The sequence below is a fragment of the Macrotis lagotis genome, chromosome 2, assembly GCF_037893015.1.
Source record: "Macrotis lagotis isolate mMagLag1 chromosome 2, bilby.v1.9.chrom.fasta, whole genome shotgun sequence".
In the NCBI taxonomy this organism is placed as follows: Eukaryota; Metazoa; Chordata; class Mammalia; order Peramelemorphia; family Peramelidae; genus Macrotis; species Macrotis lagotis.
In genome coordinates, this window is record NC_133659.1 from 26660472 (window position 1) to 26688284 (window position 27813).

At 41.2% G+C, this 27813-nt stretch overlaps 1 protein-coding gene across 1 annotated transcript in view; it reads left to right on the plus strand.

Moving 5' to 3' along the window:
* RAB3B (RAB3B, member RAS oncogene family) overlaps window positions 1-23931 on the plus strand; it is a 61790-nt gene extending 37859 nt beyond the window's left edge. Inside the window, exons 3-5 of the mRNA XM_074221453.1 lie at window positions 10814-10932; window positions 16663-16787; window positions 18870-23931. Coding sequence (XP_074077554.1) covers window positions 10814-10932; window positions 16663-16787; window positions 18870-19057 — 432 coding nt within the window. The 3' untranslated portion in view covers window positions 19058-23931. The remainder of the gene's footprint in view (window positions 1-10813; window positions 10933-16662; window positions 16788-18869) is intronic.
* The last annotated feature ends 3882 nt before the right edge of the window (window positions 23932-27813 follow it).

Below are 27813 nucleotides of genomic sequence, written 5' to 3' on the forward strand. Positions count from 1 at the left end.
TATATATATATATATATGTACAGGGCAGGTAAATAGAAGATAACCTTAGAGAGAAGGCAGTAGCAGCAAGAGGAAGCCTCTTGCAGAAGGTGAGATTTGAAGCCTTGAAGAAAGCCAGGAGGTGATAATGAAGTTGGCCACAGAGATAGACAATCACAAGGCATAGTCTGGAAATGGAAAAGACAAACAGCTAGGAGTCCAGTATTTCTGGATCATAGAGTAAGTATAAGGAAATAAAAGCTAGGGGCGGCTAGGTGGCGCAGTGGATAAAGCACTGGCCCTGGAGTCAGGAGCACCTGGGTTCAAATCCGGTCTCAGACACTTAATAATTCCCTAGCTGTGTGCCCTTGGGCAAGCCACTTAACTCCATCTCCTAAAAAAAAAAAAAAAAAAAAAAAAAAAAGGAAATAAAAGCTAAAAATTGAGAAAAGTAGTAAGGGGTAGGTTAGGAAAAGCTCTACAAGCTAAATAAAGAATTCTGTATTTGATCCTGGAAGTAAGAGGGAACCACTGTAGTTAATTGTATGTTGGTCAGATTTTCAATCAATTAGAATTTTTTCTGTTTTTTTTGATGATGATATTTTGTCTTTTGTTCTCAGAGAAGACTATGACATCAGGGGTGCCATGACAAGCACATGAGCTGGATTTGAGTTGGGGGGGGGGGGGAACTGTGCTTAAGTCACCAGCCTCACTTTTTCCCCGGAGCCATCCAGATCCAATGGTCAAATATGAATCCACATGACTGGAGATGGCCCTGGATGGAAAGCAATCAGTGTTAAGTGATTTGCCCAAGGTCGAGTAGCTAGTATCAAGTCAATTAGGAAAATCATTTTGGCAACTAAGTGGGGGATGGGTTGGAGATAAAGACAGGGAGTCCCACCAGCAGCTACAGTAGTAGTCATGTGAGTAGGGGGAAGGTGAAATATAGAAGAAACATTGAGAAGGTAGAAACAACGTGTAGACAGTTGTAGACAGCTTTCTCAAGGAGTTTAGAGTCTAACTCCAGACCTGGGCTAGGACAACTCTGTGTCACAGTGTTAGTGGTTGCTACATCCATGCAAACCCCTGTGTGGTCTTGGGTTCCTGACCCCCAATCCTCCCTCCCTCCCATAAAGTTTTCCCCCTTCCCTGCAGAAGTCCTAGCAGCCTTATGAGCTGGTTAGTCTGGGAGTGCAACCTTTCTCAGGTCAGCCCCCTCTATCCACTTTGCTAAGAAATGAAATGAAATGAATGAAAAAGTGATATTTTTAGTGCTTGGCATTTTTCAAGGCATACAAGATCCAATCTGTGACTTCCCCCTACCCCTCATTCCATATCACTGACTAGTGCTTGTATTGTCTTTTCTTCTTGGCACCTGGCACTTCCTATTCCCCTCCCTGTTCACTTTAACCCTGCTCCCCCACCCCTACTCCAGTTCAGGTTATAGATGGATAGACGTGGAGGAAACTGGGTGAATCATCCAGTGCACTCTGGAGAAAACAAATTAAGTGAACTTTGGTAGAAGGAGACTTCTCAGGAGGCTGTGAAGAGTGCTGATGTCAATTCAGAGGCATAAAAAAGGAAGACAAGAAATGGGGCCAACAGCTCCCAGGAGCCAGAGATGATAACAAGAGCAGTATTAACACAGCAAACATTTATTAAACTCTACACTGTTGAAAGCCATGATTGCTGTTAATAGTTACTGACATTTTGGAGCCACTTTGTAGTTTATCTCTAGAGTGCTTTTCTCTTCTCATTGCCTTTTGTTGGTATATCATCCTCATGTCTGAGTATCTCTTACCCAGCAAGCAACCCCTCATAACAAAGCTTAAAAAAGAAAATATTTTGACAAAACCAACTTATATATCAACCATAGCTGACAGTATCTAGTGTACTCCATACTTTCATTTCTCTCACTCTGCAGTGAAGGGATAGATCATTTCCTCAATTCTCCTCCTGGGCTGAGGTTTTATTTCCTTAGCATTTGGTTCTAGTTGGCTTACTGTCATTGTGATTTTCCATTTTTGTTGATTTATCTTGTTCTGCTGGTTTTGCTTACTTCACTCTGCATCTGTTTATGTAAATCCTTCTATGCTTCATGTCATCATTATATCCATCACTTCTTACCATGATAATCCATTTCCTAAATATAATGCATCTTGTTGATGGGCACCCACTTTGTTTCCAATTCTTTGCTACAAGGAAATGAAATACTCTGAATTTTTTGGTGTACATGGAATTTTTCTTTCTAACTTTGATGTCTTTCAGGACTCACTGTACATCATTTCTTCTTCTTCATTCTTTGATCCAGCCAAACCAATTTTTCCTCTCTCCATCCCATATGGCATTCCATTATCTCCCATCTCTCATCTTGGCGCTTTGGTGCTTGGTCCCCTGAGCTTAAAATGCTCTCTCTCTCTCTGTCTCTCTCTCTCTGTCTCTGTCTCTGTCTCTGTCTCTGTCTCTGTCTGTCTCTCTCTCTCTCTCTCTCTCTCTCTCTCTCTCTCTCTCTCTCTCCACCTCTCTACCTCATAAAACCCCTCTCTTCCTTCAAGTACCACCTTCCTCTATGTAATGACTCCCTCCCAAACTCCTTTGTCTTTGTTGTCATTCAGACATTTCAGTCATGTCCAATTCTTCATGACCCCATTTGGAATTTTCTTTGGCAAAATATTCTGGAGTGCTTCACCATTTCCTTCTCCTGCTCAGTTAACAGATGAGGAAACTGAGGCAAGCAGAGTGAAGTGACTTGCCTAGTTTTCACAGCTAATAAATATCTAAGAGTTGAACTCATCTTCCTGATTCTAAGCCTGGTGTCCTATGCACTGCATCATATAACTGCCTTTGTCTTTTCTTCCTTCTGTCATTCTTTCTTTATTTCCTTCCTTTCTTTTTTCTTTCTTCCTCCCTCCCTTCCTCCCTCCTTTCTTTCCTTCTTCCTTCCTCCCTCCCTTCTTTCTTTCATTCCCTTTCTTTCTTTCTTTTTCTTCCTTCCTTCTTTTTTCTTTGTCATATTTCTTCTGCATATATTTCATTTTTCTCTCTGCATCCTCAGTTTTTAATATAGTACCTGGTACATACTAGGAAATTAATAATTGTTTGTTGATCTTTGTTTGAGTAATTGATTGAGGTGCCTGGCCACTAGTGAGTTTACTGGGTTCTACAGTAAAAGAAGGATTCAAGTTTATCCTGCCTGGTTCTGCAGCATGACAAAGGGGGAAAGAATCAGGGTTCAATTCAATGTGTAGGAAAGCTGCCTAATAATGATGTAGAGAATCTTGGCCACTTTTTAAAAAGCATAATCCATACTGCAAAACCCTTCTCTTTCAAATGATCTGTCAGGGAGATGGGGTTGGCATCACCAGGAGTGAGTGTAGCCTAATGGACAGGACATAAGATTTAGAGCTAGAAAGATCTATATTCAAACCCCACATCAGATTCTTATCCCCTATGTGAAAGTGGGCAAATTATTTAACCTCTCTGATCATCATTCTCCTCATTTGTAAAATGGATATGTTAATACTTGGTGTTTATATGTGGCTTTAAAGCCTTAAAACACTTTACAAATACTTCATTTAATCTTCACAACAACTCTGGACAGGAGATAGATGCTTATACACTGAGGTAGGCAGTGGTTAAGTGAGTCACTCAGGATCCAACAGCTAGGAAGTGTCTGAGGCTGGATTTGAACTCAGGTCTTCCTGACTCTGGGGCTAGCTTTTTTAACTTTGCCACCTAGTGACTTCACCGGGATATTAAGAAGGAGCCAATGAGATATCATGTAAAGCACTTTGCAAGCCTCGAAGTCCTAGAAAAAGCTGTCAGCAATTATTACGAAGTTAGATTCCATTTTAGGAATGATGCTACTGAAGCTTGGAGTCAGTAACTTGTACAAGGTCAAGTTTATTAGCTAGACTAGGTTCCTCCCTCTTAAAGGCATAGCCTGGAAGGACCTTTGTCCTCAGTGCCTGCCAGATATGGGGTGGTATGTGGGAAAGATCCCCAAAGGGTCTGGAGCCCATCCCCCAGAGAAAGGGGGTAGTGAAGGGAGGACCACTCTATGGAAAGTTCTCATTTTAGGACTCTGTGGCTGCTAGAGCCTGGGGCAGAAAAAGAACCAGTCAGTCTGAGTGGAAGGCAAGACAGCTACTGGAAAAGATGATCCAGTTGGAGGGCCATGTTTGTCCCACTCTGTCCTATGTCCTCTTTTTGGTGAGGAAAAACCACTCAGGCAAATCACAAGACTCTGCCTTCCCAACCATGTACAACAGTTACTCCTCTGCCACTTTCTCTCCACTCCTCCATCACCTTTACTTTGCCCTTTGACTCAAAATAACTCCTTCCTCTTCCCAATGACAACACTTTAAATAAATGAACAAAGCTAATCATCTCCCTCATGAGTCTTTTTTTCCCTCCATTCCCAGCTCCTTCAAACCAGTCCATAATGGCATAGTTTCTGGCTTCCCTTCATCCTGATCTGGATTCAATAAGTGCAAGACACTACTCCAGGTCCTTTGAATATAAAGACAATAGAAAGGGCTGGAAAATGGAAAATGTCGGGATGTATCAGAGGATCACAAGTTCTTTGGAAGGGCAAGCAGAAAATATGTGGAGGGAATCAGTGGAGAACTTCAACAGAATGCTAGAGATGGAAGTGTCCCTTCTTTAATCATTGATTAAGAACCTATTATGTGCTGGATACTGTGAGGTGCTCAGGAGACAAAGATCAAAATTAAACAGGCCTTGTTTTCTATATTTTCTCATGGGGCAAGGGAAGAACAGAGATGGAATGAAAAGAATACAGCCTTGCTTTGAAAAAAAAAATTTAAATAGTAAATAAGCTAGAGAAATGCAAATTAAAACTACTTTGAGGTTCCACCTTACACCCATCAGATTGGTTAAAATGACAATAAAAGAGAATCAGCAATGCTGGAGGAGAAGTGGGAAAACTAGGGCACTGATGCATCATTGATAGAGTTGTGAATTGATCCAACCATTCTTGAGAGCAATTTTGAATTATATCCAAAGAGCAATCAAGCTGTATACCCTTTGATTTAGCAATATTAATACTAGGTCTATATCCCAAAGGGATCATAAAAAGGGAAAGGATCCACATGTACAAAAATATTTATAGCTACACTTTTTGTTGCGGTGAAGAATTAGAAACTGAGGGGATGCCTATCAATTGGGGAATGGTTGAACAAATTTTGATTTAAGAATATGATGGAGTACTACTTGCTTTGTAAGAAATGGTGAGCAAGCAGACTTCAGAAAAGCCTGGAAAGACTTGTATGAACTGATGCTGAGTGAAGTGAGCAGAACAGATGATCAGCTATGATGGACTTACCTCTTCTCAGTAGTTCAGTGATCAAAGACAAATTTAAAAGAAAATGCCATCCACATCCAGAGAAAAAATATGGAGTCTGAATGCAGATCAAAGTATCCTATTTTCAATTTTTAAAATTTGTTTTTGTTTTTTAATTGTTTTTCCCTTTAGTGTTGATTCTTCTTTTTCCAACATGATTAATATGGAAATATATTAAACATGATTGTATGTACATAACCTATATCAAATTTCTTCTTGTCATGGGAAGGGATGAGAGAAGGGAGGGAGAGAGAAAAATGTGGAATTGTGGAGTTTACCAAAAAAAATGAATGTTGAAAACTATCTTTATATGTATTTAAAAAAATAAAATAACAAAACTGCAAGTAAACAAGGTAAAATTATAACAAAACCAGAAGAAATCAAAAAATTATTAAAATTCTTTACAAAAAAAAAAAGGAAACAACCTCTAATCTCTATTTCTTGCCTTCTCCTATACTGTTACCTTCCATCCACCTGGTGGTGAAATGACTCATCCTGCTTGACGACATCCCTATTCAAACGTCAGTTCCTGTAGGACAGGGATTAGTTTTGCTTTTTTCTTAATATCCCTGGGGCTTAGCATGTTCCAGACACATTATAGGTCTTTATTAAAAATCGTAGACTGACTGAGTTAATGTATAATTCTATCAGGGAGTTGGGAGGGAGCTGGATATAAGATATATATAAAGCAGCAAATGAAAATGGATATAAGGACGTGTTTTGTAATTATGTGGCTGTTGTATTTGCTGAGATGGGCAGAAAACAGACATTTGGGGGAGAAATACAAAGCACCTTGTGGAAGACCACAGATAACTCTTAGAGAACCTGAGTGGTTATGTTCCCAGGTAGAAGAGACATTGCTCCTTGGCAGAGGCAGTGGCATGTCCTTCCCCCAGAGCTTTGGAGATGTAATCTCACTCCATGAGGCTCTCTCTCTTATCCCATCCCTGGACCCTGAAGTTCCCACTCATTCTAGCCAGGCTCAAATTGTCCTCCAATACCCCAGTCATGAATCTTCCTGGTGTCTTCCTGGTAAATGGGTTCCTAAAGCTGCTTGAGGAGGGAGGCTTGGGGATGAAGGGGATGTGTACGTCATCATCCAGGATGACACAGTTTCTTTCTCCAAGAAACCAGTGACTCATACCTCTTTCTCTCTCCCTTTTCCTGTTTCTTCTTGGGTTCTATTTATGACTCTCATCGGGGGAAGGGATCGATGGAGATTTTAAAAATAAAAGGAGGCAGACAAAGCTCCGGTGTGATCTGTAGGGCACTTTCTTCTCCCTGGAGATCCTTCTCCCTATCAGGACCCAAGTGATGAGGTTCAGAGGCATTGGCCATTCACTTTTCTAGGCTCCCCTTCTCTGATTCAGATAACTTTGGGGAAGGTTGTTGCCTGCTCGGAGATTTTGGAAGATTTTAGATTTGATTTGAGGGTCTAGAGAAGATGGTTCCTTTATCCCGGTATCTCCTCCTCCCACAGAACAGCTATCGTTCTACAAATTCAGTTGGTGCAAAGGAAAAACACCAGCTCTGAAATCAGAGGATCTGGGTTCAAATCCTAGATCTGCCGAGTATGAGCTGTATGACCATGAACAACTCACCCTCTCTTGAGTTACCTCATCTATAAAATTAAAGCCTTGGGCTCCTCCTTTCAACCCTAAATCTATGACAGTGATATTCAACCATATTTAAATTGAGCAGCATTGGGGGTGGCTAGGTGGCGCAGTGGATAAAGCACCAGCCCTGGAGTCAGGAGGACCTAGGTTCAAATCCGGTCTCAGACACTTAATAATTACCTAGCTGTGTGGCCTTGGGCAAGCCACTTAACCCCATTTGCCTTGCAAAAGAACCCCTAAAAATATAAATAAATTGAGCAGCATTTCTTAGTCGAGGGTACAGGTTGAGTGAGACAGAATTCAGACAGAACCTTAGCAAGGATAAGTTTGTCAGGAATCATGGGATATTTTAGTTGAAGGTTCCAGAGGTCATCTAACTCAGGGGTTCTTAACCTTTTTATGTATAGACCCAAAATATATTTTTTTAAAAACTAATTCATGTGGGAGCTATGTGATGCAGTAGATAGAGCACTGGCCCTGGAATCAGTTGGACCTGAGTTCAAATGTGTAATTAGACACTCAATAATGACCTAGCTGTGTGACCTTGGGCAAGTCATTTAACCCTATTGCCTTGCCAAAAAAAAAAACCCCAAAAACAAAGAACAAAAACTAGTTCATGGATCCTGAAGCAACACTCCTGTCTTTTTAAAAATTGTATCTGTCTTGATTTCTTTTGTGTTAACTTCACCTTCTTTTCTCATATATCCCTCTCTTCTGCTCTATCCAAATAGTCTTTCCTTTGTTTTAATTGAAAGAAAGAAAGAAAGAAAGAAAGAAAGAAAGAAAGAAAGTGCTACTTGATCACTGTCCATTGGCTGATATTAATTAAACTTTTAATCAAAAAAGTAAAAGAAAAAAACTAGAGAGAAAAGCAGCTTCATGAAAGCAATCAACATATCCCTCATGTCTGTCCATTGTGCTACATCCACAGGCCCTCATGTTGTCAGAGACAAATCTCAGCTATCCTCTGAGTCCAAGCTTCTCATTATAATGATACAGTATGGGTTAATTTTTTGGGGGGCGGGGTTCTTTCCATATAGTTGGAGTCATTGTGTATACTGTTTACTTCATTCTGCCAACTTTACTCTGCCTCAGTACATTTACATTTTCCCATGCTTCTCTGATTTCTAAGACTTGCTTATGAATCACTTCCTATAGAAGGTGCCTCCTCCTACCTGCCTCCTCCAGTACCTTCCCTATTAAGTCCACTTTTCATCTCCTCTATGGTTGTCTTGCTTGGTTCTATTTGTGTATCTTATCCCCCACCCCCAATTAGAATGTAAGCTCCTTGAGCACAGAGACAGGTTTCTGTTTTTGTTTTTGGTACTTTTTTGGTATCCCAAATCTTATCATAGTGCCTGGCTCATAGTAAGCATTTAATACAGGAATTTTATTTGATTGATTGAGTCTTTTTTATTTTAATAGTATTTTATTTTTCCCAATTACATATAAAGATCTATTCAACATTCATTTTTTTTTACTTTTTTTTATTTTTTGCAAGGCAAATGGGGTTAAGTGGCTTGCCCAAGGCCACACAGCTAGGTAATTATTAAGTGTCTGAGGTCGGACTTGAACTCAAGTCCTCCTGACTCCAGGATCGGTACTCTATCCACTACACCACCTAGCTGCCCCTTCAACATTCATTTTTGTAAAATCTTGAGTTCCAAATTTTTATCCCCCTTTTCCTTCCCCTTTCCCCAAGACAGCTAGTAATCTGTCATAAGTTATCTATCTATGCATAATCATATTAAACACATTCCCATATCAGTCATGTTGTGAAAAGAACCAGAACAAAAGGGAAGAAAGAACACAATAAATGAAAAAAATGAAAATAGTATGCTTTCATCTGTATTCAATCTTCATATATCTTTCTCTTGTGGTGGATGGCATTTTCCATCACAAGTATTTTAGAATTGTCTTTGTTTATTGAGTCTTACTAATCATTGTTACTTACAGTATGTTTTTTCTATATTCAACCATATCCCAATGGGCAACTACTTTATTTCAAATTCTTTGGTTCTACAAAAAGAACTGCTGTGAATATTTTGTTATCTTTTGTCCTTCTGTCTTTAATTCCTTAGGGTATATACCCCTAGCCATGGAATTTCTTAGTCAAAGAGTGTGAATACTTTTATCACTTTTTCAGTATAATTCCAAGTTGACTTTCAGAAAGACCATTAATATTCTGACCACTCTAGTCTGCAGATGAGAAAATTATAATCCAGAGTTAAGGTATTTGCCCAAAATTACTTCCAAAAACTTCAAAGTGGGGGCAGCTAGGTGGTGCAGTGGATAAAGCACCAGCCCTGGAGTCAGGAGTACCTGAGTTCAAATCCAGCCTCAGACACTTAATAATGACCTAGCTGTGTGGCCTTGGGCAAGCCACTTAACCCCATTTGCCTTGCAAAAACAAAAAAACCAACTTCAGAGTGATATTAGACCAAAGATCAGTCAACTCTGGAGAGTAGAAAACAGAGACTAAGGGGAGGATGTTATTTGGCTAGTGTAACTGGTAGTGGAAACAGTTTGGTGTTGTGGGATATTGCCCCTACACAGTAGACACATACACAAGTGTGTGTGTCTGTGTGTCTGTGTGTGTGAAGATTCTTCAAACTGAGAGGGTTTATATTAGGGGATCTCTGAAATGGAATAGCAGAAAAAGTGCCAGACCTGAAGTTAGAAAGACTCATCTTCCTGAGTCTTGGATACTTATTAGTGGTGTGACTCTGGGCAAGTCACTTAACCCTGTTTGCCTCAATTTCCTTATTTATAAAATGAGCTGGGGAAGGAAATGGCCAACCATTCCAATAATTTCATCAAGAAAACTCCAAATTAAGTCATGAAGAGTCAGACAAAAATGAACAACTAAAATCTCTTCTACCTCTAACTCCCATAATCCTTAGCCCCAGAAGCTGTCGTTCAATTAGCTAGTTTATTAGGAGCAAGGTCCAGACTATGCTAGGGAACCTTCTGGAAAGATTCCAGTGCCTCAGGGAGGGCAGACTTCTGGCTGTCTAATTATAAAATTACTTTTCCAGGTGATGGAAAAAAGGGTATTTGTAGGATGGATTGAAAGATGGCTAGACTAGTAAAGAACACCTCACCATAGAGAAGAAAATAATTTTGTAAATTTTTAAATACTATGGAAATGACAAGTGCTTCTGTGCAGAAATTAGACTTCTTAGATGCACTTACCCTATGATAACTTTCATTATACTATGTTAGTAGGGATAAATTAATGGCTGAATGGGTACATGGATGAATTAATGAATACATGAATGAATGGATGCATTATAGGAAGGAAGGGAAGATTGATTGAGTATCTACTATGTGCAAGGAACTGTGCTTAGTGATTTACAAGTATTCTCTCATTTGATTCTAATAACAGCTTTAGGAGGTGGATGTTGTTATAATCTCCATTTTATAATTGAGAAAGTTAAGTGATTTATAAGAACTGCACAGCTAGCAAGAATCTGAGGTGATATTTGAACTTGGGTCTTCCTGATTCCAGGCCTAGCTCTTCATCATTGTGCCACCTAAGGCACTTTTTGTGAGAATAAATGGAATGACTGAATAGATGGATAGATGAATGGATACATAGCTGTATATATGAATGAATGAACAGATGGATTTATGGATGGATGGACACATACATAGATATGTGGATGCATGTATAGATGATGAAGGGAGACAGATGGATGCAAGCATGGATGCTGAGTGAATGAATGAATACATGAATAGATGAATGCATCATAAATTAATGGATACACATGTGGATGGATTTGGAATATTTTAGAGGATCCTAAAAGACTCCCCCTGGAACCTAAAGTTTGACTACTTTTTCTCATTCTAGGATACAGCTGGCCAGGAAAGATACCGGACCATTACCACAGCCTATTACCGTGGTGCCATGGGCTTCATCCTTATGTATGACATCGCCAATGAAGAGTCCTTCAATGCTGTCCAGGACTGGTAGGGAATACACACCCTCTGGCCTATATCTCCAAACCCAACACCACAGGTTATGGGAAATGAGAAGCTATGTTCAAACCAATTAGTTAGATGTAAAAGATAGTACCAAAACCATCCTGTATAGACTTTGAAGGAAACTGCTTCCTTCTTCCTGGGCACAGAAGTGGATTGACAAGAACCTGGGCCAGAAATCAGTAGACCAATGGCTGAATCCTGCTTTGCTTTGACCTAATCTACTACGTGACCTTGGGCAAAGTCATTTCTCTTTTCTGGGCCTAGAATCTCTTCAATCCAGCCCCTAAAGACAAGATTCTCTGCCAGATATTGAGGGCACAAAGACAAAATGAAAAAAGTTCCTGTCCTCAAGAAGCTTATATTTTATTCTATGTTTCCTCTTTTGTAAGATGAGTGTAATACTATATTGCTATCACCACCAACCACCACTACTGCCACCACCACCACCACTACTACTACTACTACTACTACTACCATCACTACTACTACCACCTAACATGAAGCTAGTCTCTTCTCAGTGCCAGGTACTATGCTAAGAAAGCATTTTTCAAATATCTTATTTAATCTTAAGAAAAAACTTTGGGGATGGAGGTCCTATTATTATCATCCCCATTTTGCAAATGAGAAATCAGGCAGACTGAAGTTATTGAGGGTTACAGAGCTAGAGAGTATCTGAGACTGGATTTGCTCAATCCACAGCAGTTTCTGCTTATCTTATAGAATTGTTATATGAAAAGGGCTTTGCCAACCTCACAGCATTATAGAGATAGGACCCCCAGGATCTTTTCATCCTGATTTCCAAGACACTCTGAGGAGCTCATTTTTTAAAAAAATTTTTTTAAGGATCTATTTATTTATTTATTTTCGTGTTACTACAATAATCTTGTTGTGAAAGTAAACATAATCCCCCCTCCCCCCAAAAATAGATAGAGAAACCCCAAGAAAAATAAAGTGAGAGGGGGGAAAATGTATTTCAGTCTGTGTTCAGATACCATTGGCCCTGTTTCTGGGATAGGTTGCATTTCTTCTCATACCATCAGAGAAGTTGCTTCAATATTTTTTCCCCCAGTGGCTATCATTAACTGTATTTCCCTCCATTTTATTCCTTCCCCTTCCATTTATTCTATTCTTCCTCTCTCCTTTCAGCCATCCCTCCTCAAAAGTGTGTTGTATCTGACTACCCTCTCCCACGATCTTCCCTCTCTTCTATCCCCTCCACTCCCTCCACCCCTCCCCAGTCCCCTTTCCTCTCCTTTTTCCTCTAGGGCAAGATAGATTTCTATTCCCTGTTGAGTGTGTCTGTTATTTTTCTCTCTGAGCCAATACCAATACCAATGAAGGCTCACTCATTCCCCCTCACCTTCCACTCTTGCACTCCATTGCAAAAGCTTTTTCTTGACTCTTTTATGTGAAATATCTTAGTCCATTCTAGCTCTCCTTTCCCTTTCTTCCTTTTTCATCCATTAACTCCATCTTTATAATATATTATAACTTTATAGTCTACTCCTTCCTGTGCCTTGTCTAAATAAGCTCCTTTTAACTGCTCTAATAAATGAGAAGGTTCATATGAGTTATCAACATCTTCTTCCCATGCAGGAACACACACAGTTCAACATCATTAAAGGGGATCTAATGTTTATTGATTCTAGGTCAAGCACATTCATCCGGTTCTATTATTTTGAGCTCTTTGGGCCTGGGAAGGGAGTGCTTTCTTGGGATCTAATTGGAAGCTTTCAGAGTCATCCCAATCTTAAGAATGTTGTAAAAGTTCTTGATTACGGGGAAAGCCAGTCAGATTGATCATCAGGACACGCAATGCCAACAACCTGCTGTGACATTAGGACAAAGGGTCTGACCACTTTACTACCCATCCCAGTCAGATCACAATCCTCTCTCTCTTGCTCAGACTCTCATCTATAGAGCACTTGGTTCCCACTCTAAATCTCATAACATCAGTTTGATACCATCTGCCAACAGAAGGGACATCATCACTGGGAAGAGACAGGGAGTGTAGCAAGATGAGAATAGGGTCAGCTTAATGAAATTCAGGGTGTAATTAGAGCTAGAACCATCAAGAGACTGATACCATATTGCTGAAGAACAACGGTGATATAGGAAAGACTCTTAAGAGGTCAAAGTTTCCCATTAATCACCAACTGTCCTGATCTTACTAAGTCAGGTCATTGGGCTCACATGATATAGTGAGAATATAGTGTTTTTGTACAATACTCCCTCACTTTAATCAATATTATGTGCAAGTCAGGTCATCACTTTCTGATGTCATGGTCTTCTTTGAGATCCAAGGAGAGGTACTAGAATGTTGGGATCCCTTCTTACCACCTCCTCTCAGGATTTCACCTTCCTTCCATGCTCAATTGAAATGCTACCTTTTTGAATAAATGAAAGAGAAAATACCTACTGTGGGCTAGACTCTAAACTATGGATATAACTACAAAAGCAGCAATCCCCTGTCTTCAAAGAATTTATGTTCTCTCAGGAGAAACATCCAGAATGAACAAGTGAGGGAGTATTTATTTTTTATTTTTATTTTTGCAAGTCAGTGGGGTTAAGTGGCTTGCCCAAGGCCACACAGCTAGGTAATTATTAAGTGTCTGAGGCCGGATTTGAACTCAGGTATTCCTGACTCCAGGGCTGGTGCTCTATCCACTGCGCCACCTAGCCACCCCAAGGGAGTGTTTATTGAGTATCCTTGAGTGAGGCATGGTGCTGAGCTCTGGGGACTCAGACAAATAAGGCAATTCCTGCTCTCTGGGAGCTTACATTCTATCAGGGGAGATATCTGCCCATCTAATGGTAAATGAATGAAAAAGAATTAAAGCAGTTTTATATGGACAAAGCATAGTGCATAGTGCTGGGAACATAGTAAAACAAGACCATTCCTGTCCTCCAGGAGCTTCCATTCTGATAGAGGAGTGGTGGCTTGGAAGCCTTTGATGATTCTCCCTGGTTGTTACTGTTCTCTCTTCTCCAATCATCTCATGCTTACTTACCTTTGTGCAAGTTGTCTTTTTCCATTGCTATATAAACTCCCTGAGATCAAGGAATGTTTTGTTTTTGTCTTAATATCCAGCTATACTCTTAATATCCACATATACTCTTCCCCAGAAATTACCTTCTAGGTATTCTGTGGATCTGCTGTATTTACTTCTGTGCCTTTTGCTTCCCTCCACACATCCCTCTCTCCAAGTAAAATGGAAGCTCCTTGAAGGCAACTACTTCCCTTTGGCTCTTGTAGCCTCAAGGCATACTAAGGTTTCTTGCAGAAGTTCTGTGCTTCCATCTTGTTGAATTGGATTGAACTGAGATTTGGGTCAAAAGGTTCTTAACCTCTATTGTATCATGGACCCCTTTGGCAGTCTGGGAAGTCTATGGATCTCTTCTCAGAAGAATGCTTTCTATGTGTAAAATTAGATATAAAAGATTATAATAAAGAAAACCAATTAAAATATAATTTTAAAAAATTCAAGAACCTCAGATTAAAAATGCCAAATTTTGGTCAGTGTTAAGTTTAAGGCTTTCACGAGGTTGGGAAACTGATCATCTGGGAGGGTGAGGCTAGTTAACCTCAGATGATGCCCACCTCAAGGCCTCAACCCTGGGCACCCAACCCCTAACACCATATCCTCTCGGGCTGGTTCACATCTGGCCCTATCTCCCCTCCTCCAGTTTTGTTTCCAAGCTGACTAGCTCCAGTGACCTTTTTGTATCGATGACTCAGATCTTTTACCAGGGATAAGACTCAAGGTTCTTGCTAAAGGCGTGCTTTTATTCTTGCTTCCGGGTGGGGATGCTATTGCAGGATTGCCTTTATCTCACCTTCCTGTTACAAAATGTGAACAAAAGCTCTGAGCCAATCTATCAGGACTCAGCCTTTCTCCCAAAACCCTGTGCAGTGGGGAGTGCATGGGTTATTATCCCCATTTTACAGAGGAAGAGATGGAGTAACACAGAGATTAAAAGATGAAATCATGCTTACAGGATCAGGAAGTGTTGAACCAGGATTTAGGCTAAGGTCTCTTGATTTCAAATTCTTATATATATGAATATATGTATATATTTCAGCCCCTTCAATTCAATTTAATTCAGTTCAATTCAACACGTACTTAATAAGCTCAGACTACTTGCTAAGCACTGTGTTTGTTAGGGATACACTGACATAATTCCCATTCTCAAAGGACTTACATGCCACCATTCTCATCTTTTAGATGAAATAATCTTGCCCTTGTCTCTTACCACCTGTGTGACCTTGGTCCTCTCTTTTTTATGATTTTTTTTTGCAAGGCAATGTGGTTAAGTGGCTTGGCCAAGACCACACAGCTAGATAATCATTAAGTGTCTGAGATCAAATTTGAACTCAGGTCCTCCTGACTCCAGGGCTGTTGCTCTATCCACTGTGCCACCTAGCTGCCCTGGTCCTCTCTTTCAGCTTCAATTTTCTTTTCTCTAAAATGAAGGGGTTGGATTAGATGAACTTTATGGAATCGTGTAACTCTGATCCTATGAGAAACTGAGGCACACAGACTGGGAAGTAACTTTCTCAAGATCACACAGTCAGTACCAGCTAAGACTAGAGTCTGTTTCTTGAGACTCAAAACCCCAGTGTTTTTTGTAGTACATTGAATAATCACTTTAAAAACCTCGTTGTCCCTTCCTCCCTCCTCTTCTTCCCAGAGCACAGGATATAAATATATACTACATATAATGCATCATGTTATTATATATTTTGTATTAAGAAATAATAAGATATTCAAATGATTGATAAATTTATTTCTCCTAAGTATTAATGGGCTCCTATAGCAGTTGTCTTGCTTCTCTACACAATAACCCCATGAGGAGGTTTAGGGCAGGCTATCCTATTTCCCACGTGGGGAAACTGAGGCCAAGAAGTATGAGATCCTCAATTGGTCACCTAGGATAATTTCCTCATTTTGCAGATAAAGAAACTGAGAACTGGAGAGGCTTAAGTGGTTTGCCCAAGTAATACTTCTAATAAGTGGCAGGATTTTCCTGAAGTTCAGGTCTGACCATGCAACTCCTACTATTCAATAAATTTCACTGGTTCCCTAGGGTAAAATATAGAATCCTCTGACTTTGAAAGCCCTTTGTAATCTGGGCATTTCCTCCTTTTCCTATCTTTGGATTCCTTAATCCTTCCATGTACTCTGCAATCCAGATACTCTGACCTCCTTGCTTTCCTGGAAAAAGATGTTACTTCTGAACTTATTCATTAATTGCCTCTCCCCCTATGCCTGGAATTCTCTCCCTCCTCACCTCTTAGGCTTCCTTCAAGATTCCACCTTATGCAGTGGCCATCCTTCCCCTAAACTATGAAGTGTCCTGCCTCTGAGATTGCCTCATTTATACAGTCTATCTTGTATGTATCTAGCTGTTTGCATGTTGTCTCCCCTCATTAGAATGTAAGCTCCTTGAGGTCCTATGCAATCACTTATCAAAATTCCTGGTATACAGTAAGCACTTAATCAATGTTTGTTGATTGACTGACTGTTTGACTCGGGATGGGAAGACCCAGCCTCCTCTGGCACCCTCGATAGAGTCAGGGGAGGAGGAAGCAGGAGGAGTGGTTTGAGCCCTCTAGATTCAGGGACAGGTTGCTGTCCTAGGTAGAGTCTTCAATGTCCACACCCAAGTATACTAAAGTAATTAACCCCACTTCTCTTTCTCCCTCTGCTCCAGGGCCACTCAGATCAAGACCTACTCCTGGGACAATGCCCAGGTCATCCTGGTGGGGAACAAGTGTGACATGGAGGATGAGAGGGTGGTCCCCACTGAGAAGGGGAAGCTCCTTGCCGAGCAGCTTGGTATGTATGTGTACATGCACGCAAATATATGTGACTAACATGTTAAGCATGCATGTGTGTGTCAGTCCTACAGAAGAAGGAAACTCTAAGTGCCCCCAGGGATGGAGGCTAGAAGCCACTCAAGCAGAGGGAGCAGGAGAAAAGACTACTTAGGGGAATCTCAGAATTTTAGGGCTATGAGGAAAGCTAGGGATTCTAGAAAGTGGAAGGAAAGCATAGGAGACAGAGTTAGCAAAGACTTGGAGGCAGGAGATGGACTAATCTGTGTGAGGACTGGCAAGAAGGCCATTTTGACTGAATCAAAGTGTTTCTAAAGAAGAGTAATGAGTAGCTGTCACAATGGATAGTGCACTGACCCTGGAGTCAGGAGGACCTGAGTTCAAATATGGACTCAGACACTTAATAATTATCTAGCTGTGTGGCCTTGGGCAAGCCACTTAACCCCATTTGCCTCAGAAAAAAATAATAATTACCAAGATGTTTGACCTTGGTTAAGTCTCTTAACCCATTGCCTTGCCAAAACAAAAACAAAAACAAAAGTAATGGGCATTAAGCCTGGCAAGACTGACTGAGAGCTGGGAAAGGCTTGAAATTTCAAACTGAATCCCCATCATGGAGAGCTTTAAGCAGAGGCCAGGTGGCTCCTTGGGGCTGCTGGAGACCTTTTCTGAGTTTTAGATTCTGTGATTACTTGAAAGGGTCTCAGAGGTCAGCGAATTGAAGCTGCCGGAAGCATCAGCCCTCTCTCTACAACTTGTCACAAATGGCCTCATGGCCTCCAACTGAGCTCCTGGGGCAGCAGCCACCTACTTGGGTCTCAACCTTTTCCACCAACCTGGAGACAGTCATACTAATTGGTTCATTGTCTTCACCTCATTGTCAGCTGCTGAAGGTTCCCTTAATGAATCCATTGGAAAGGTTCTGCCTGGCTAGGAGGCAGAGGAATGTCAAAAATGTCCATTAGGGGGAGGCTAGGTGGCACAGTGAATAGAGCACCGGCCTTGGAGTCAGCAGTACCTGGGTTCAAATCCGACCGCAGACACTTAATAATTACCTAGCCGTGTGGCCTTGGGCAAGCCACTTAACCCCATTACCTTGAAAAAAAAATCTAAAAAAAAAAGTCCATTAGCTGGCATCAATGGTATGGAAAGGGCATCTAGAGAGAGAGTTATCGGTGCAAGACTGATGCACAAAGCTGTCCTGGAGTTCATTAATAAAACAGATTTCATCAGCCAAGAGCATCCTTCTAATAATATGTTTTAAGAGAGCGTTCTGTCCCTGTTCTCACCTATATACGTTTGCTGCTGCTGCTACCCCTCTCCCCTGGTCCAAATTTTGTCCATCCTTCAAAGCCCTGCTTAAGTCTCCAGCTCCTCCAGAAAGTGGGTCCTGGCCATTGAAGCCTGGGGAAGATGCCCTCTCATGGGTCTCCTCCCTTATTAGCGTCAATCATTCATAAATAATTAGAGCTCTTCAGTGTCCTCATCTGTAGAATGGGATAATGATGATACCTACCTGACAGAGTTGAGTCAAGGATCAAATCAAAGTGGATGTTTGGAAAATACTTTGTCAATGCTAACTATTGCTGTTATTATCTTATTCTTTTTTTGCAAAGAAGTCATAATAGAATCACCCCTGGGACAAGATACTCTCCTTTTATTCTTCTGTATTTTATTTTCAATGGGGATTAATAGCAATATTAATAATAATTAATTGAATATTAAATATGAACTCAAGGGGAGGGGAAGGGAATAAGCATTTTGAAGCACCTGGCGGGCACTGATTTTTTCAAATATTGTCTCATTTCATTCTAAAAGATATTATAATAATCATAAAACTCTTTGAGGGTTACAAATTATGATAATAACACTAGATACTTTAAGGGCTGGAAAGCACTTTCCCCATCACTGTGAGATAGAGTAGCTCCTATTAAATTTTTTTTAAAGCAATGAGGTTAAGTGACTTGCCCAAGGTCACACAACTAGGCATTTATTAAATGTCTGAGGCTGGATTTGAACTCAGGTCCTCTATCCAGCTCCTGCAAGATTTAGGATTTATCAAATGCTGTTTTCCTTTCCTTAGGGTTCGACTTCTTTGAAGCCAGCGCCAAGGAGAACATTTGTGTAAGGCAAGTCTTTGAGAGACTGGTGGATGTTATCTGCGACAAGATGTCTGAGACCTTGGATACAGATCCTGCCCTAGCCAGTGGGGCCAAGAACACACGGCTCACGGATACCCCACCTCTCCTCCAACCCAACTGCTCCTGCTAAGTCGAGCTGACCATGTTCCCCCTATTCTTTGGGAGCTTTCCCCAAACCCCTAACTTTCCCATACCCTTTCCTTTCCCTTGAAATTCTTCCCACTCCCTTCCTTTCTTAACTTAACAGCTCTCATGTGGACCTCAATATCTCCCTTCTATAACTGGTCCTGACAGAATCTGCCATTTGTATTCTGGGTCCTAGAAAATGTGATGCTTTCAACCATTTGTGAGTGGGCCCTATTTTATAAATGTTCTTGAGTTGGAAAGGACCTATGAGGGCACTGTGCCCCACCTCCTTCTTCCCCATTTCAGAAAAGACAGAACTTCATTCAGAGAAGAGGTGTAACTTGCTCAGTCATCCAGCTAGGAAGTAGCAAGGCTAAGATTTGAACCTACTTCTTCAAAATCCAAATCAAAGGTCCTCTTCATAGCACTGAACTGCATCCCACTGGAATGAGACTATTCATTTCGTAAAAGCATTTCCTTCCTTACAAAAGGCTTCACCCCAAGGTTGCCCTACGTAACATCTTTTTAGGTACAGGCTGATTATTTGCCAGAGGGCCATCCACATAGCCAACACAAGGCTAGCTGGAGAGTCATGTGCAAAATTATCTATTTTCCATCTTGTTTCTTAGTGGGTTTCCTTCCTATTTTTCCCGAGATCCTTAACCCTGTCCTAGGGGTACTCCTGGGTTTAAGGGTAATTAGAAGACAGGTAATCTCTGAGGAACCTGGAAATACAGGATTAGAGATTTACTCCTAGAAGGGATCTCAAATATTATCAAGTCCATCCTGTTCATTTTCACAAAGGAAAAAACTGAGGGTCAGTGAGGGTAGATCTGGGGAAGAGACAGCTTTCTTAGAAGAGACAATGAAAAGAAAATTAGAAATGGGATCAGAGGATCTGAGTGCAAATTTATACTTTCCTGATCTTGGGCAAACCCTTTCCTCTGTGTTTCCTTCTTAGTAAAAGGAGAAACATGGACTAGATGACCTCTAAGGACCCTATCCAACTCTACTGTGGTTTTAAGGGTGGAAGGAGCTCAGGTCAGATTAGATACATTAATGGTCGGGGTGGGGGGGGGCCTTCAGTAACACTTCTAAAGCATGTTCAGGGTTCCATTATGAAAAAGAGTGAGAGGGGAGGTGTTTCTGGGGTGCTGGTATTGAATCTTTTCCTTTTGCCTGGAGTCACACTTCCTCTCCACCATTCAAAATTCCATTTACTAGCAAGTAGTTCCAATAGATTTGATTTTAGAAATTCTGGGGGAACATGAGGAAACAGAAGATAGAACTCAAACCAGAGCCCATCCTCCTAAAAGAGTAGACAATGAAACTAAAATCTCAGAGTTTGATAGGTCCTTCAAGATGTCTGGTCTATCAATACATAAACCAAAAACCCCCTCTACAATATACCTAAAGTGATTACTCAACCTATGAAGAAACCCAGTGACAGTGAATTCAGGGAGGCAGAACCAAGATGGCTGAGTAAAGGGATGGACTTGAGCTGTCCCCAAACCCCTTCAAATATCTTTAAATGATAGTGAACTTTCAACATTAGTTGACAAATTAATGGGTTGCCCAGGATAGAAACCTTTTTCTCTTTACTAGGTGTCTCATAATTTTGGGGCATTTGTACTTATGAGACTCAGGATTCCTTCCAGTCTCCAGATGGAAAAAGGGTGGGTTAGGAGTGGAGTGTGTAGAAAGAATTTAGAAAGAATTAACCCAATATATATTGTATCCCCATGAGGTAGGTTCAGTTAGGTGAGGATTCATTCCAAGTTTCTCATCAAACTAAGAAAGGGCTTGAGACAACAGGGTGGAGGCTGGAGGCTGGAGAAAGGTTTCTTTTTTGTAAAGGAAGCAGATTGTCTTGGTGTAGGTTACTTCCACCCACCTGATAGTCATTTAAGTGGGGCTACCAAAATGATGAAGAAACATGGGAGGAAGAGTTAGGAGGCTAGAATTCTAGTCCTGGCTCAGACATGGACTTGCTATGTGATCTTTATACAGTTCCTTCTCCTCTCTAGGTCTTAGTCTCTCCTCTTTAAAATGGTGGCATTGAGTGAGATGATTTCTAAATCTCCTTATGCCTCTGATATGAAATACACCAAGGTTCCTGCCAACTCTAACATTCTATTCCAAAGTTCATTCCAACTTGGACAATCTATGACCCCAATGTCAGTCATTCAAAACAAATAAGCATTTATTAAGTGCCTACCATGTACTAGGCTCAGGGATGCCAAGACAAAAGTGAAATAAATAGTCCCTGTCCTTGAGGAGTTCACAATCTAGTCAGAGAAAATGTACATATATGGGTTTATATAGCTCATCTGTATAAAATGGACAAGGTAATTGGGAGGAGATACTAGAAATTGAGAGGATCAGGAAGGTTTCATAAAGAAGATGGTGCTTGAGCTAAGCCTCGAAGTTAGTGTTGAGATTCTAAGAGGCGGGGGTGAGAAGGGAGTGCATTACAGTGTATGCAAAGTCATAGAGATGGGAGATGGGAGATGGAGTGAAAATAGTAAGATAATCATTTGAGATTGAACTAAGTCATCAGTCCTGACTCCACAAGACCTTATTCCAGTAAGTGTTTGTGTCCAAAGAGGTGAGAAAGAAAGAATGCTTCTGCTTTGGCCACAAAGAGACCAAAAACTCCTTTATGCTAAGAGGATCCTTTTGTAAGGGAGGCCTATGGGTAGCCTCACTCTGGAGCTGTCCGAAGTCCTGCCCCAGCCTACCCTTGAATAACTGGCACTCTCAATAAAAAGATAAGGGGTTGAGAGAAGGTTGTTGAGAAGGGTAACCAGAGGGACTGGAACCTGAATGGACCATTGACCTTATTGCCAGCATGATGTAACTACCTAATTTATCTGAACCTCAGATTTCCCTTTAGCAAAAAAAAAAAAAAAAAAAGACAGGACCATTTAGATCTGGAAGGAATCTTAGACATTACGTAGTCCAAACCTTTCATGTTACAGATAAGGCTAATGAAGTTTAGAAGGGGTTAATTCACTACCTTTCTACAGCATCAACCTATTATATACCAGACACTATCCTAGGCACTGGGGATACAAAGATATAAAATGATCCGGGCCCTCAAGGAGTTTGTGAAAGACAGCATGTGCCCAAGATAAGTAAATACAAGGTACATTAAGGAGGAAGAGAACAGTAACCACCAGGCAGAGAAAGGAAGGCTTCAGGCTGGAGGTAAAGAAATTGAAAATTTCTGAGAGGCGACTGGTCCAAGGTCACACAACTAGTAAATGGCAGAGCCATAATTTGAATGTAGTTTCTCAGACTTCTGGTTCAACTACTTTGAGCAGCTGCAGTTGGTAGAAATTCAGTTCAATACATATTGCCATTTATCTGAACGAATAGTCCTTGATTACAAAAGGGACTTACCTGTGTCTTGGGATGCATGCTAGCAAGAGATTATGAATAACATAATATATGTATTTTGGATTGTCATTATACACTGTGTGTGATGATAATAATCCAGGACTGAAAGATAAGGGTGATGGAGGAGGAAAATATATGAGTTGGGAGCCTGAGAAGCTTGGTTTCAAATCTTTATCTCTGAAACATACTTCGTTGCTATTTTGTGACCTTTGAGCACATCATTTGTCCTTTCCAGGCCTTGATTTTTATAGACTCAGATTTAGAGCCAGAAAAAACCACAGGAATAATCTGGTTCAACCACTTATTTTATTTTAACCTGCAGAAAGGATAAGGGATCTCCCCAAAGTCACACAGGGAGTAAATGGTAAGAGGAAGGGGTTGACTGGATCAGGGGTTCTTAACCTAGGTGAGAAGATCCATGAATATGCATGAGAAAATGGCACCTTTATTTTCATTAACTTTAACTGAAATTGAGCAATTTCTTTGATTATTTGAAAAACATAATTCATAAACTGACTGTTAAGGAGGTCCAGGACTCAAGACAGATCAATACAAAATAAAACAAAAAAACCTAGACCTGAGAATCCTTAGGATCCCTTCCAAAAAATTGTTCAATTTAGTGGAAAGAGTACTGAAACAAAAGTCATGGGAGCTGAGTTCAAATCCAGGTTCTTTCACTAGCTGTGTGACCTTGAGCAAATAACAAGCTCTCTGGATATCAGAGTGCACAATGAGGGTGTTGCACAAGATTGCCTCTGGGGTCCTTTGCAGATCTGGAGTTATGATCCTTATGAGTCCCCATCTAATTTCATTTGATCTGGCCCCACCATCCTCTGAATCAGGGATTATCTTCCCTATTTTACAGATGAGAAGACTGAGGCTGGGGGGCATAGCAAGGATGACTTGTGCAAAATGGCAGGCTTAGGATGGGACCTAAGACATCCTGATCCCAAGTCCTTTACCTTTGTCCTCCAGCAACACCTTTCCTCGTACAGTGAGTACATCACCCTATGCCTAGGTATCCATAAATTCACTAGTCCCGCATTGTAGGGTTATCTCTGCTCCCCTTGGGGTTCATGTTTATTACTGAGCAGTCTTTGAGTCTCCTAAATAAAGAACTCAAGGGAACATTCATATGAACCCTAAGAATGAGTCTTTTGGGAAAAACCTTCACAGAGGAGACACCCCAGTAATCGTTCTATAAACCTAAGCAGACTTCTTGGAATGATTTCCCTACTCTGTCCCTTAGTCCTTGGCCTTGCACTTGCCACCATCAGTCACTCTGTCTAATCACACCATGACAGCCACTTATCCATCCTGCCGCTAGTATCCTTCCAGTGCCTGTCCCATGTCCCTGAAGCCACATCCTGCCCTCAAAAGGAGCAGATCTAGGCCAAATGTGCAATACAGTATTGTATCTTTTGCGGTGTCAGTGATCCATGTGTGCGTGTGTGTAAATATAAACCAGTTCCTGATTTATTGTTCAATGTCACTCTGTAGCTGCTGCTAGCCTTTATGGGGAGTGGGGGGTTGGGAGAAGTGCTGACTAGTCAAGTGTGTGCAGCTGGGGGGACACCTGGAAAACTGAAAAATGGAGCAACCTAGCATATTCAGAGACTTGAAAGCTGGAAGAAACAGCAAAGACTGTCAGAACTGAGAAGAACCTTGGAACCCAGAATGTGAAAGTTGAGAAGAACCTTAGAATAGGGGATGTCAGAGTTGGGAGGGAGCTTAAAACAGGGAATGTCAGAGCTGGGAGGGAACCTTAGAACACTCAAATGTGGCCCAGTTTGTCCATCAGAGGGTCTGGGGAACCATCCTGAATCTGGGGCTGTCACCCGTACTGGGAATCTCCTGAAGAATCCTGAGAAGAATTGTTAAAATATTTGTTTACAGACCACTGGAGCAAGTCCTGATTTCAAATATGATCTCAGGTACTTACTGGCTGTGTGACACTAGCAAGTCACTTACCCCTGTTTGCCTCAGTTTCCTCATCTGTCAAATGAGCTGGAGAAGGAAATGAAAAACTAATCCAGTATCTTCACCAAGAAAACCCCAAATGGGGTCCTCAAGAATCAGACATGACTGAAATAACTGAACAACAACGTATTAACAGGCATTGTACTAAGGGTTAGATCCAAGGAAAGAGATGAAGATTAGAGTTCTAGGCTTGAAAAATTATAAATTTTATTCTGAAAAGAGTTCTGGATTTGGAGTCATGGGAGCTAGGTTCAAATTTTGATCTTCCACCGATTAACTCTATGACCTTGGACAAGTCACTGCCTTTCTCTGAGTCCCGATTTCTTTCTCTATTGAGTGAGGCATTTAGACTAATCTCTTAAGAGGGGAGGCATCTAGATAACACAGTGAATAGAACAGTGGTCTTGGAGTCAGGTGGACCTGAGTTCAAATTTGGCCTCCAACACTAGATACTTACTAGCTATGTGACCTTGAGCAAGTCACTTAATCCATGGCCCCACCAAAACCAATAATAGTTAAGGATCTATTAGGGCCATTCTAGATTAAAGTTCTAAGATCCAGAACCAGACAGCCAGGAAATGGGTTTGGAGCATGGTACTTATAGCAATGGGGGCTCCATGAGCTGGAAAATTCTTTGAATTTAGATCAGCTAGTGGTGATTTTAGGTGAGATCCCAGGATGGTGGGAAGGCCTTGGTACCGATTCCCCAGTCACATCCCCTAGCAGATTCTCTCACTGGTGCCTCTCCTCCAGCACCCCTCCCCCTCCCTGCTCTGTGTGACATCACCACCACAAGGTTTTGCAAGCAGCTGGTGAAAGGTTTTGTCAGCTGCTTCACCGAGGGTTTGCAAATAGCAACGTTATCAAAGGAGAAGGGTGTTTATAAGACCCATCGATAGCAAACAAGGTTCTGGCCTGCCTCCTTTCATCATTAAATTTTCCTTTCTTCTCTGGTTGATGAGAATCAGCCACAGCTGGGCTCTGAGAGCCTCCTTCTCCAGCTTGTCTCTTCCCTGATGCCTGGGTCTTCATCCAAGCTTTATTTCCAGTTTTCTAAGACTTCAGAAAGCTTTCCAAATAATCAAGCCCACTTGATGGGCACCACTCTAGTACCCAGAAGCCCAAAGGGAGCTGAAGACTACTGGGAGAGAGGAAGAAGAAACATCATGAGCTCCTATGAACTTTGGGAAGGTGACATTGTGTTGGTTGTCCTTGAGAGCTAGAAATTTGTCCCCATTGATTATTCCCATTTATTCTGGGACTCTTCTTTCAACCAGTGTGATATTATATAGTGTACTTACCTCTGTGAACCTCAATTTCTTCATCTGTAAAATGAGGGCTTTAGACAGGATGACAAGAGGACTAATCTTAGACTGACAAGATCTAAATTTGAATTCCATTTACTTCTATTTGCTAATCTCCCTGAGTCCTAATCTCATCTATAAATGAGATGTGAGATCACATATCTTCTGAGGTCTTTTCCAAATCTAGAGCTATCATTCATAATTTGTGGAGGGCCCTAAGAATTTTGAGAAAGGTGAAGTTTAATGTCTCCCAAACTAGTACATGGCTAACCAGGACTATAAGAAGTCCCCCTCTCTTGCCTCTGAGACAGCCAGTTCCAACCTCCAAGTCTGAAGATGTCCTCTTTGCATCTAATGAAAGGAACACTGGATATTTTGTCTAAAGATGTGGGTTGGATTCTCAGTTCAACCAATATCTAATTATATGACTTTGGATGAGTCACCTGTCTCTATAATTCATGTCTTCTCTGTAAGATGAGGGGTGACCTAGAGGACTCAATTCAGCATCAGATGGCACCATTCACACTCTGGGTCCTCTCTCATTTCTAGTCAGAGGTTAGAGGGCAGAGACAATTCACATTCATAAACTGAAAACAAAGAAGGGATAAAGTATTTATATAAGTGAACTTGGCAAAATTTTGCATTGTCATCCAGTGATGTTCAAAAAGCATTTGTGGAATAATCAAAGCCCCTACTATGTGTCAGGCCCTGGGGCTACAAATATGAAAAATGAAAGCCTTTGTCTTTAAGAAGCTTAATTTTACTGGGGATGTCAAGGTTCTCTTCTAACATCCCAGCTTCTTGGAATCCCTACTGCACATGCAGATGAGTGGGTGACAGACACATTAGGGAAGATGTTTAGGTAAGTAGGTCCTGTCCCACTCATTGTTCTTCCCAGAGATCATCCCTTTATAGAGTGGACCAAGTCTTCTGTCTTCCTGGCTTGCAACTCCAGGGAATTGGCAACCCAGAAAAGTCCTGAGATCAAACATTGAGGGGGAACCCCAGAAATGATCTGATAGCATCCTAGTTTTACAGAGAAGGGAATAATCCCAGAGAGCTGAAGTGACTTGCCTACAGTCACTGTGTGACCCTAGTCCTCTGACTTTGAATTTAGGCTTTCTGTCATGCCACAGTGGCAACCCTGGAAGGCTAATGGATGTGTTCAAGGATTTTTTGGGGGGAGGACTCAGCAATGTTTATAATCTCACCTGTCAGATCTCCAGGACTGATGAGGTTAATATTAGAAAGGACCCAGAGCAAAGGGGCCCATTGGTGCCAATAGGAGACAACAGAATCTTGGTCCATGATGGCCAATACACCCTCCTCCCTTAGAAGAGACCTTGTGTTTAGGTACCTGAGATCTAGTAAAAGAAAGGAAGAAGGAAGCTGATCTGATGATGTGTGGCAGACAGAGCTGGTAAGTATCCGTTCTCAGAAAAGGGAGCCCAGGATCACAACAGCTGACCAGGTAACAACAGTGTTTGAGAAAATAAACCAGAAAGCAAAACTGAGACTTGGGGGAATGGAAGTTAGAGATATGGAATTTCATCATTTAAAGAGACTTTGGGGATCATCTTGGAAGCCACGGTTCAATTTGTTCCTGATAGAGAAATCCCTCTTCATTTACAAGATCCTTGGCAAGTGGTCCTTCAGCCTATGCTTGAACACCTCCAATGAGGGGTAACTCACCATCTCTTGAGTCTGTAAGTCAGTCATAAACATGTACAAAGTTGTGCTAAGCACAGGGAATGCAAAGAAAGGCAAAATATAGTGCCCACTCTCATAATCTAAAAGGGGGAAATACCATGTAAACAATCATGTATAAACAAGCTAAATGGCAGGTTATCACAAAAGGAAAGGGGAAAGACACTGAAGCAATCCCTTCTACTTTTTAATACCTCTGAGAGAAAGTTTTCTCTGCTGCCGCATTGAGATCTCCCTCCTTGCAGTGTCCTGCAGGGTATAAGTTCTCATCCCCGGAGCCAAGCACAACACATCAGATCCTTCTTCTATGGGAAAAGCTCCAGATAGTGAAAGACCAGTCTTCTGAGTCTCTTTCCCCTTATGTTTT